Raw genomic sequence first — 12,245 nt, forward strand, 5'->3', positions numbered from 1 at the left:
AGGTCCTGTCACGCGCCTCACATTTTTGGGCATCGAGCTGGACACCATCGCTCAGTCGTCACGTTTGCCGCAGGGAAAAGTAGATGCCCTTAGAGATGTCATAATTCAAACGCTACCACTCAAGAAGCTCACATTGAGGCAGATACAGTCCTTGCTTGGTCATTTCAACTTTGCATGCAGGGTAGTGGCACCAGGGCGCCCATTTTGCGCCCGTTTGGCGAGGCTATCAGCAGGCCTGAAGCGTGCGCACCATAGAGTACGTCTTCCTAAAGAGGTCAAGGCTGACTTGGAGATGTGGCTGGTTTTTCTACAGAATTATAATGGTGTGTCCCTTTGGCAGGATTCTATAACTTTGCATTCTGATTTTCAGGTTCATTCCGACGCTGCGGGGTCTTTAGGTTTCGGTTTGTTCCTAAAAGGTCGATGGTGTGCGCAAAGATGGCCTGAGGGTTGGCTGAATGGACCCATTACGCGTGACCTCACTTTCTTGGAATTTTTTCCCATAGTGGTAGCGGTTCATCTCTGGCTGGAGGAGTTTAAGGATCGCAGAGTTTGCTTCTGGACTGACAATCAATCAGTTGTGAAGGTTCTTGCCAAGCGTTCATCGCGTTCAGAGAGGGTGTCTGGTCTACTGCGTTCGTTCGTGCTGGTTTGCCTGGAACATAACATTTCCTTTTCGGCTAAATTCATCCCGGGCGTCAACAATGACATAGCTGATGCTTTATCTCGGTTTCAGATGGAGCGCTTCCGGTCTCTAGCGCCGTGGGCTCAGCAGCTTCCAGAACCCTTCCCGGAACACCTTTGGAACCTTGGAAGTGCGATGTGATCAAGGGAGTATTAGCTTCTGTAGCCCCATCAACGCTGCGGTCATATAAGAAAGTGTGGTCTGATTTTTTGGTGTTTAGGTCTGAGGCCAGAAATATTGCCTTCAGTATCCCCCCATCAACTGACGAGGTTTTGCAATATCTGTCGCACTTGCACGGGTTGGGCAGGGCAGCTAAGACGTTGAGAATCCACACAGCTGCCATAACTTTTTTCAGCAGGTCCATATTCTCAGTAGACCCTTGCTCAGATTTCATCGTCGGCAGAGCAATAGAGGGTTGGGGTCGGTTGCAACCTTCAAATAGCTCACCGAGGAAGCCAATAACATTTGAGCTTCTTTGCTTGGTGCGGAGGAACCTCAGGTCCATCTGTTGGTCTAAATTTGAGGCCAGGCTGTTTTCGGCTGCATATGCCATTGCCTTTTTCGGGGCTTTGAGAGTAGGAGAGGTAGTGGCAGAGGTCCTCCAAGACGGTTCGGCCCGTGGCATTCACTTAGAAGACATCCAACTGACTCAGTCAGACTTGTGTGTACAGATCCGTCAGTCTAAGACAGATCAGCAGGGTAAAGGTGCACTGGTGAGGCTAACGGCCTCTAGACAGCCTGGCCCATGCCCGGTGAAGGACACGAGACGTTATCTTCAGCTCAGGCCGCCCGGCACAGGGCCATTGCTAATTCACGCTGATGGATCTAGGCTGTTGAGACATCAATTCACCCGAGTTCTGCGGATGGCGATAGATGCTAGTGGTTTCTCAGCCGAGGGTTATGCTGCACATTCTTTCTCCTGTCTTACATGTTTTCTCCAGGCATTTAAGAAACTGGCTAATTTATCTAATTGGTATCTGAAGAAGTGTGCATGCACACGAAAGCTCATACCAAGAACAAACTTAGTTGGTCTCTAAGGTGCTACTGGAAGGAATTTTTTATTTTGTTTTGTTTTGGCTAATTTAATGTGTGTGACAGAGCGGAGAACAGGAACAAGTGTACTTGTTGAGTTGCAGAGTGCTTCCACTTATGTAGGCTTCCTGTGTGATGTGGAACCCTGCTTTTTACAGTGATCTACATCACACAGGAAGCCTCCAAGATTACAGGAAACACTCCAATATAGACAGCCACAATCCAACTCACAGATGTGGATGGGGACGAGGGTAGGGACCTAGTGCACTCATTGCTATCCCCTGCCCTCCGCAAATGTGTTAAACCATTTTCCTGAATGCCTGCAGAAGGCTGTAGTGAGTTGGGTAACCTAGAACCAAGAGAGCAAGTGGAGATCCTTTCCTCTTAACTTTCCTTCCCCATCAACAGAGGCAGAATCAGCTATATTCACCCTCATAGTGTGGACTAGTTTGCTGTCTCTGAGCAGAGTTACCCAGATAGGAAGCAAGGGGCTGTCGAGGAAAGCCCAGAATATAGTAGGTGTAACACTTAGTTTCTCCCATCTTCCTTTTTCCCAACATAGTGGGACAGTATTGCATCTCTTTTGAATCTGCTTCCAGTGATAACTGCTGCATTGCAGAAAGAAGATAGCTACTGATCTCTCTTGGATTCATTGGGTAATTTTGCATAGTACAAACATCTGAGGAAATGCAACCAACAAGTCTGAATCACACAAGAGTCAGTTCTTACTTTCTTTTTGTGAGCACAGATTGAGCCAAAGTACAAAATGAATGCTGTCCACATCAGCTGAAAATAGTATTTAACTAGCTGCTTTTCACAGAGAAGGAAATATGTGAAGTGATCAGCTAGGGATCAGCTTTGTGAATCTTGATAAATAAAGGTAGTGATTTGAATGCATATTTGCCATTCTCAGCTGATGCTTGCTTATCTGAGTCTGTATCTGTATCTTAAACATAAAAGAAGTGACCTGGAATGGTTTTTAATTCAAAAGACATAATGCTATGATCTACTGAAAAACTCTGAAAGGCCACACATTTTCTGCTTCATTATAGTCATGTCAGCAATAAGCAAAGCTCATAGTGTTCAGTACCTACCTCTTTATGAAACAACATGTGTGTCCATGGAGGAATACATTCTACCTCTGTGTATTTATGTGCCTTTCTTTGTGAAGATGCAGGAGGTTTTCTTCACATGTAAGAGTTTTAGTGTCCTGGTGCAAAGCATCCTTCTCTTTCAAGTGGTCAGGCGTTAATTGAATGGCTTCAGCTGAGGAAGCAAAACCTTCTTCAGACTTTGCGATCCCAAGTGGCTCTCTGGGATGATTTTCTTTAGAGTTATTTGGGAAGGAATTCAAGACTGGACATTCATTAGGGATGTCCAAATTCAAAGATTCACTATCATAACTTAAATTATCTGATATCATCTGGCTAAGAGAGCCAGGCATGCCAATGTCCATCTCCTCACTTAAGAAAGAAAAGCCACTACATTCAGCAGATGTTTTAGGTTCATCTTTTAAATCCAGGGCTTCGTATTTTACTTCCACTTCACTGTCAGGAAGATATCCCTGCTGTTCCACTCGTTCATCTTCAGGACAGGCTTCAAAAAAGCATTCAATATTTTCTGCAAAGTCTAGAGGGACTGGAGTGCTGGTCTTTTCTTCAACGTATTTAGTTACCTCCCCACAGTCACTGTCATGAGAAGAAAGTGAGAGGTATGAATAAAAATCACCCTTTCTAAGTTGAATGGGCCTGTGAGAATGTTCTAGAACCTTTTCCCTGATCTGGGCTAATGAATGTGGAACAGCTGGTTCACTTTCAGGCTGAGACTTGTTCTTTAAGGCTGTTGAGGCCATGTCAATTATCTCCATCACAAAGTTGTGCACTGAACAATCCTCCTCATTTCTTTTATCAAAAGCAGCAGTTTCACAGCTACAACATGAATCACTACAGCCATCTGATGCATTTATTTCTGCTTCATTTGATTTTAAAGATGCACAGCAATCTCCACCATGTTCACTAATTCCTGTTCTGCTTTGTTGATCATTTGGTAGCAATTTTGGTAATGCCATATCTGAACTTTTCATATCTGAGTCAAATTCTGTAAAAGGTTTTATAATAGAATGGCCTTCAAATTGAATATGTTTTTTATATTCTTTCTGAGAGCTGGATATTTTTGACAATTGAGCTGGCTCTTTACCATCCATATGTGAATCATCCGAACTATCAGTAAATGCTTCACAGATACAACATTCATTTTCACTTCCTTTACTAAGTGGGCTAACATTCATGGCAGCAGTTGAAATTTGAATATGTTCTTCCTTTGGACTTTCTTGAGTAATAGTAACATTTCCATTCTCCATGTCATCCACAAAGTGATCTTTGGAAACTTGAAAGCCATCATTTTTCATTTGCCTTTTTGTCCCTGACTCATCATGGCTCTCTGATGTGTTCTTACTGTTGCCATTATTTTTTGAAAGCTTGCGTATGGAATCATTCAAGAATTTTTCAATGCTCAATGAATCTTTTGCTTTCAAAGTCTCATTACTTCTTAAATTCTTACAGCCCTGGATTTCATCATCCAGATTGCACTTTCTCTTCTCCTTTGTCAGATTAAATTTTGGTCTGATCCAAGTGTAGAGTTCATTCTTTATGTAGTCAAGTCCTGAAATTAAATTGCAGTCTTCATAAATATCCTCATCAGTTGCAATACTAGAATCATCATCTTCATCTTTAATGCCTAGCTCTTCCTCAGTCAAGGTGAGAGTAGAACTTGATAGCAAATCACTATCATCTTCATCATCAGTGCAAGCGGAGGTACAGGAAACATTAACAATCATGCTAACGTTGACATCACTCTCATCAGCTACCGACCGACTGAGGTGTTTTCTGAATGATGCATTTGAATCCGGTGCTTTATTTCTGTGCAGTACAATATCTTCAGAGCACAAAGACAGGTCATCACTGCTGCTTAGCTCAGTGAGAGAAGCCGGTGAATCTTCATTGATAGAGGACGCAATATCCAATGACAACTGGCCAGCCAAGGACATTCTTTGAGAAGTGCTTTGGAGTGTGATATCAGAGATGCTACGCTTTATTTTTTGGTCTAAAGGGCTCTGGATATTTTCTAGACGATTCAAAAGGTCTAAGGTCCTTTTGCTAAGTTCCCCAACTGAATCACTACTTCCACTTAGGTCTCCAGAGCCATTGCAACTAAAAAGATCTTCATTGCTTTTGTAGGGCGTTAGGCAACTCTCCAAGGATGTGCTACGATGAAGCCCATCTCCACTTCTAAAAACAGTTGAGCCAAACAACTCATTTGTCACTGAAAGGGAGTCTAAAGAAGAGCTATGAGATAAAGTTGGGCACAGCTTTGTATTTGTTGGGTCGCTCAGTTTCTTCAAATCCTCCACAAATTCACAGCGTTTGGGGTCTCCATCATCCAAGTTGGTTGAGAAAGCAATCTCATCTGTAGATACAAGTGGCTTGAACTCTAAAGGTTGATGTTCAGATTTCAAGGGGACTTTATCAAAATAAAACCCATGAAGCAAACTACCCTGCTTATGTGCTTTTTCTGAGTTTGATTGTTTCATTATCATTGGTAGCTTGAATTTGGAACCCTGAAGGTATGAATAGTCATAAAATGTAAAGACATTGTGTTTTCCTTGCTGCAACTCTTCTGAACCCTCAGAGCCCTCTTGGGTGATGCTGCCCAGGTTTTTAGCTCTGTTGCTGGACTTTGACTGGGAAGTATTTAAGAAATTAAAATGGATCTCCCCATCCTCCTGCTTTAAATTTTGTTTTATCACATCAACTATATTCCCTAACTGGGAATCTGAAATACTAGTCACAGAATTATCCTGCTTTCTATCGGTCTCATTTTGCAAATGGACATCAGGATTTTGGGTAGCTTCTGCCTCACTTCCATTGACTGTTTTATTCTGACTGTCAGAATGCCTACTTACATTTCCACTGTGATACATATAATTCTGTGGGCTTGTCAAAGTGGTGCTGCCCATTAGTTCTGGCAAATGTTTGGTTGGTGACAACAAAGAGTTCTTATTCGCATGCTTCTTTAAAGTGTCCAAGTGTGTAATTGTGGAGGATTTGGATGTCTTTTTCATAAGAGATATATGATTTCCCCCTGATAGCTCTACATTGTGAAGGCTGTACACTTGGTAGACTTGTGGACCTGGAGATGCTGTAATGCTTGGGCTGCTGAGGCAATTTTCATGTACAGTGGGATTTTCCTCCTGTTTGGGACGGTCGTTATTACCACATGCTTCATAGGGAGAGTTCAGTTTTGTGTCATCTTGATTCAGTTCTTGATCAAGCTCATTGAATTCCTCATTAACGCTAATCAACGTATTACTTATATCCATTTCATCCCATTCTAGTGCATCTTCATTTGTACCATTCAGCTCCATTAAGCTTGGATCGATAACATTCAGGGATTCCTGTTAAAAACAGAGGAATAGAATAATCAGTTAAATCACAAACAGTACATCCCACCTCCAGAACTGAAAGTCAATACAAAGTTCCTTACTCCTTGTAAAAAGCCCATTTCTCATCAGTTTTGCTATGCTGCATAAAATTACTGAAATACAATAAATAACAGTAAAGAGCAATAAGTAAAATTCAGAATTCAGAATGTGGACATAGAAAAGCTCATTCAAATTCTACCTTAGCTATGAAGTTCACTGGGCACTGGGCTGCTAAACTAGAAATCTAGCAGCAGTGGCGAATTCAACAGAATTCCTCATATCTGCTTAACCAAGGATGAACCGCATTAAAAACAGCAGTTCCTTCTTCCTCTAGAATCTAGGGGTCACCATGCACCATAAACTGCATCTCATTTAGACTCAGCTTCAGCCTATTCTGTCTCATCCAATTAATGGCTCCCAAATTCAAGGTTGAGGCTGCTGGTATTGGATCTGGTGAGGTGCCAATCTGCAGTGTATTTCAAGGACTTGTCTGTCTGTCTCCCCACCCATAGCCACAAACAGGATCAGCACCACAAACTCTTCAGGAAACTGGTGCTAGTTTATAATGCTTCCCATGGCAGCCATGATGTCCTGAACAACACCACACTAAAAGAGGAAGTCTCAGCATGATTGCTGGTGTCCTGAGATATGTGGCTACCTCTGTCAGTTTAGCCAGGAAGTCTTTCTTAAACAGAAGAGTGGCCAGTACACCAACAGAATTGCTAGTCTGCCCCCATTTCCCCAACATAAAATACTAACATTTCAACCTGGCTTTATCAATGGAATTTCCAGTCTGGAGGCCAAATGCTACACAACCCAAACTGGAAGATGGACTTCGGATTATGTACAATACACTGGGCATTAGTAACAACAATTATTCAAAAGATTATCTATTATCTGAATGTGAAAGCTTATCAGTAAATGTATGGGAGGCCAAGTAAAAAAGTATATATTTTAAAAGTCTATAGTATTTTAGATAGGGGAAAATTCTTATATTCCGACTTTCTGCCTTAATATGAGGTTGGTCACTGCTATGGATCCTACATTCCTCCTTGAAGAAGATGCAACAGACCTCTTGCCATGTGCAAGAGCTCTACTAGAAGACTCTTTGTATGCAATGGTGGTGGAAAAGAAATTTTTTTTCTTCAGTCATGGGGTAGACCCTTCAGCAGCCTTTAGTCAGTGTTCAGTTGGATTAGCTTTGCTCCGCTATCACACCTAGTAGACATCTTGCCATTCATCACCTAAGCTCCACAGAAAGCCATTGAATTTAACTAGCAGGAAAGGACTCTCAGTAACCACAGCAACTGCACAATCGATTTCCCCATTCCAGAGGTGCAGGGGCAGAGGAAGGGGGGCGGTGGGGGCAGGCCACCCCAGGTGTCACCACTGAGGGGGTGACAAAATGCTGGGCGGCACTCACCACGGGGCCTGCAGCACGCCCAAGCCACACATCTCTCCTGGGAGTGACGTGGCAGGCTCCACGCTGCCCAAATGGTCTGCCCGCCGCCTCCCCATCAGATGTAGGGTGGCTGAGTAGGAGGAGGCAGGCAGACTCCTTGGAGGCCCCATGGTGTGTCCTGCCCCAGCTCACCCTGCCCCGCGGGCGGCTGGTTCCACCCCTGGGTGCAGGGCACACGCACTGCCCCAGGTGCCCGAATGGCTTGCTCTGCCACTGCAGAGGTGTCTTCAAGGGATTTCCCAGCCAAGGCAGCAGAAACATCCTGCTAAACTATCAGGAAACCACCTGGAGTTACCTTAGCATCTGCTTTGCATTGCATGTGGATGTTCTTCAGTTCAACCCCTGGCATTTCTAGGTTGGGCTAGGAATGTTGCCTGCCTGAAACCCCGGAGAGCTTCTGCTAGTCAATTTGGACAGTACTGAGCTAGATGGACCAACTGTCTGACTCAGAATAAGCAGCTCTCTGTGGCCTGACGCACCATCCTGTTATCTGCCCTTGACAAAGGAACTACACCAGGTTTCTACACAAAACGCCAAATTCAGACTGTGCTGCATTATGTGGGTGGGGCCAGATATCAACTGACACAGACCCGTAGTTGCCAGGGAGGCATGAAAATCATAAGCCACTCCCAACAAGGGACCTTAACGTGGATGAGATTCCTGGGGACATCCAACCTGGTCGTTAATGTTCATCTGTTATACAAGTTCTTATAAAGCCTCTCCTCCTTAGCGAGGGGAGGGGTTGTGAGCTGGAGCCGGCTCCAGCATTGAGGCGGGGGCGTTTCGCCCCTGCCCTACCTAGCCCCGCCGCCGCGCCGCGCCCCTAGCAGTCAGCCAATAGGGCTGACTTGGGGGCGGGGATTTGCTGCACCTGGGCAGCCGTGGCGGCACCTCTCCGCCATTCTGCGTCGCTTCACCGCCGGATCAAGACTTCGGATCAAGACTGTGCTGGGCATTGTTTGAACCACGTGGCGGTTCATTTCAGGGAGTATTTGCTTTCTCCTTCAGGTTTTTTCTTTTACCTTTTTTACAGGCGTGCACGGCAACAGCTTCAACGTACCCCTGCTGCTTACAGCAGCTTTTCACTGCGATCGGATCCTCGGGACTAATAAGGTCCTTTCTCTGCTCTCCCTGTAAGAGTGGCTCCCAGCTTAGGTTGAGCCTTCCTGCAGCGGAGCCTTTATGTTTGCTTCTTTGTTGTTTTGGTAACGGGGCTTAGCATTGGGGGGGATTTGTAGCTACTGATTTCAAACTGCAGTTTCTCTGGTGTGCCTTGGGCTTTCGTTTTGCCTCCCTCTCCCTGTGCTACAATTGTATCCTCTTTACGATTGTATCCTCCGGTTTAGCTGTGTTTCTTGTGTTCCTTCGGCTCTTGTTTTGCCCCCCTCTCTTTGTTCGGCAACTGTATCCTCCTTACTATTGTATCTTTCTGCCCTTCCTTCCTGCAGCTGGGATAGCTCAGTTGGTAGGGTGTGGGACTCTCAATCTCAGGGTTGTGAGTTTGAGCCCTGCGTTGGGCAAAATTTTTTGAAAGGGCTGATCTGTTTAAAAACTGCTTTAAAAAAAAAAAAACTGTGTTTTTCCTTTTCAAACTGTGGTAGCAGTCTTGGTGTGGTTTAGGTGCTGCTTGGAAATTGTTCTTCTTAGATCGTGGGTAGCCTAGAATTTTCTGGGTGCAGCACAGCCCCCCCCCCCGTTTTCTGTTCACAGCAATTATCTGCTTAGAGTGCCAAGTTTGCTTTATTTTCCTGTATGTTTGTGCCTGTTCTCATCTGTGATTTTGTGGTGTGTTGCCTCTCTGATTGGGTCTGAATAATTTCTGTCGGCCATACTTAGTGTGGCCACGTGCGGCTCATAGCGGCGGCCATTTTGAGTGTCCCTTTGTGGGCAACTTACAGCGGCCATTTTAGGTGTGTACCTGGAGACTCCTGGCAGCGGCCATTTTGAGTGTGTCTTTACGGGTGGCATTAAAAGTAGTCCTCTTTCTTCCTGAGTACAGGAAGGAGTAGCAAATAATAAGGCATAATAAATAATAAATTAGTAAAAAGAAAGTTGAAAAAGCTTATTATCTCCCCCTTTTGGGCAAGCGCATAGCTTTGGTTCCTGTTGTGCTGTGGCTATTGATTTTCTATGAGGTGCTCTCTGCTGAGCTATATAAAGTAATATTAATACGGAAGGTTATAGCTATAAGGAAATAAAATAAATAGGTTAAAATAAAATTAAAATAAATAAATATATAAATAAAAAGTAGATATTTCTTTTCCCCCTACTGAGTGATTGCACCAGCTCTGGTCAAGGTTGTGGGAGGTTCAGGTGATTTCTAGTGCTGCGCGAGCCTCCCCAGTGCTGCGGGTAGGGCACATTGTTTTGCCCCTGTTTTGAGATATATTCATTAGTGCTGTCATCCGGTCCATATAGCAGGTTAATATATGATCGGTTAACTGAATCATAGCATAGATACACAAACATATAAGTAGAATAGAACATAAAATAAAGTAAATAAATAATAAATTATATATATTAAAATATATAATTGCACTCACACACTCGCACACACGCACACTCACATAGATATATCTTTATAGGATAAAACAAATAATAAATAAGTAAATAAGTAATAAGTAAGGAAATAATAAAAATAATAAATTAAGAAAGATAGCAACAGATAAATTAGTAATTGATGAATAATTAGTAAATAAGTAAGGAAATAATAAAATAATAAATTAAGAAAGATAGCAACAGATAAATTAGTAATTGATAAATAATTAATATTAAATAAATAAACAACAGCGGAACAGAAGTAACACTAGTGGGCTTCAGCAAATTAGTGCCAATTGGTGATATAAATACGTAATAAGTGATAAATTAATAAACCTTATTTTGTTGGTGGTAACTTCTGGTTTGACTTTTATTATGTCTAAAAGGAAGCAGTCGTCAGGTGATGGTCCGGCCAGCAACAAGCGTGCGAATTCAAGTGGTCGTGGTTCGAAAAAGGGAGCACGTGAGCGCAATGATGAACCCAAAACTGTAGCACAATTGTTTACAGTAGTTAAATCATGGATGTCGAGTTTCGAGGAGCGCCTGGCGCGGCAAAATCAAAGCTCTTCCGCAAATACTACTTGTATTACAGATACACAGGAGGAGGCAGTCCTGGGTACATCAGCTGCGCTTTCTTCCAACACCCAGCTCAGTGGATCGGATACCCAGCAGGATGTCTCCGTGGGCCTGCAAACAAGAGCCAGGGCCCAAGTATCCCAGGCAATAGCAGACGCAGCACGCTTCTCAGAGTGTGATGCCTCAGCCGGGGGTAGTAATGCGTCGGTATCTCACCCCTCATCATCTTCCTCACGGCAGGGGCGATCGGGTGCATCTCAGTCTGATACCTCATCGGAAGGGGAAGCTGATCAGCAGCAGGAGAAAGACAAGCAACATGGCAGTGAGAAGCCTTCTGGGAAAAGACATGCGAAGAAAAAGCACGTGTGCAAAAGAAGCAAATCTAGTCATCAGGACACCGAGGACGAGTCAGGTACGTCCTCTGATTACGATAGCGATGCTTCCTTGGGCTCTTATTGGGGGAAGGGAGAAGAAATTTCAGGCCTTCCGGACTGGGCGTGGTCCCGTAGGGCCAGCGCTCACCGGAAAAAGTTTGGTGGTACGCAGGAATGGCGTGATGGTGCTTTGGTAAAGGATACAACTGTCTCCACTCATACAACCGCGGATGTGGTCCCAGGGGATCACTTGTCCCCAAAGATCAGGGCTAAAGTATTGAACGGTGAGTTTGTTGACATGTTTCAGTTAGTCCCTCCAGCTGAAGAAATGGGCAGAGGTGAAAAGCGGACGTCTTATGGGAAAAGAAGGAGTAAGTACCCCAAGGTTCCGAGAACATTTGAAAATTGGCTAGATGGCTTTCAGGCATACATGGGTACCATAGTTGCTGCTTATCCGAAACGGGCTGTTCACTTGGTAGCATATTTATCTAACATCAGGACAGCCTATTCTCTTTCGGGTGAAGCAGCCGCCATTGCGTATGACGAAAAATTTCGTAGAAAGGCTTCCAGGATACCGCATGCGCGTTGGGATCAGATTGAAAATGGCATCTGGAACGTGGTCGTTGGTCCATACGTAGAGAAGAGACCCCAGGAAGCAGTTCGTGCTGGAAGGGTGGAGCAAAAGAAGGAACCTAGGCGCAAATATTGCTGGGAGTTTAACAGAGGGACTTGCCAGAGACAAGTGTGTAAGTATCCTCATGAGTGCGAAATATGCGCAGGTGCTCACCCAGCGTCCACATGCTTCAAGGGGAAGCAGCCCTTTCGTGGGGGCCGGGGGTACCACCAAAACGGCTCCAGGGGTGCCTCCGCAGCAGCAGGGAACCGCAGGTAATTTATCTTTAGGGTTGGCCTTCTCCCCCATCAAGTTGCCCTCCTTACATAGTTTACTTTCGGCTTATCCAGACAAAGTTGCAGCATCTTATCTTTGGGAGGGCTTTTCACAGGGTTTCAGGATACCGGTATCAGGTTCCCTTGTCTTTAAGGAATCTCCAAACCAAAATCTGTTCTTGAGAGGCCAGAGGTGGCAAAAAAGAAGAT

At 44.3% G+C, this 12,245-nt stretch overlaps 1 protein-coding gene across 1 annotated transcript in view; it reads right to left on the reverse strand.

The window, feature by feature from the left end:
* Nucleotides 1-1,765: 1,765 nt before the first annotated feature.
* The window catches only part of LOC117043806 (A-kinase anchor protein 6-like), a 200,981-nt gene continuing 190,501 nt past the window's right edge, over nt 1,766-12,245 (reverse strand). The window contains exon 14 of the mRNA XM_033143891.1: nt 1,766-6,170. Within this exon, the coding sequence (XP_032999782.1) occupies nt 2,853-6,170 (3,318 nt within the window). The 3' untranslated portion in view covers nt 1,766-2,852. The remainder of the gene's footprint in view (nt 6,171-12,245) is intronic.

This window comes from Lacerta agilis, chromosome 1 (genome assembly GCF_009819535.1).
Source record: "Lacerta agilis isolate rLacAgi1 chromosome 1, rLacAgi1.pri, whole genome shotgun sequence".
NCBI lineage: Eukaryota > Metazoa > Chordata > Lepidosauria > Squamata > Lacertidae > Lacerta > Lacerta agilis.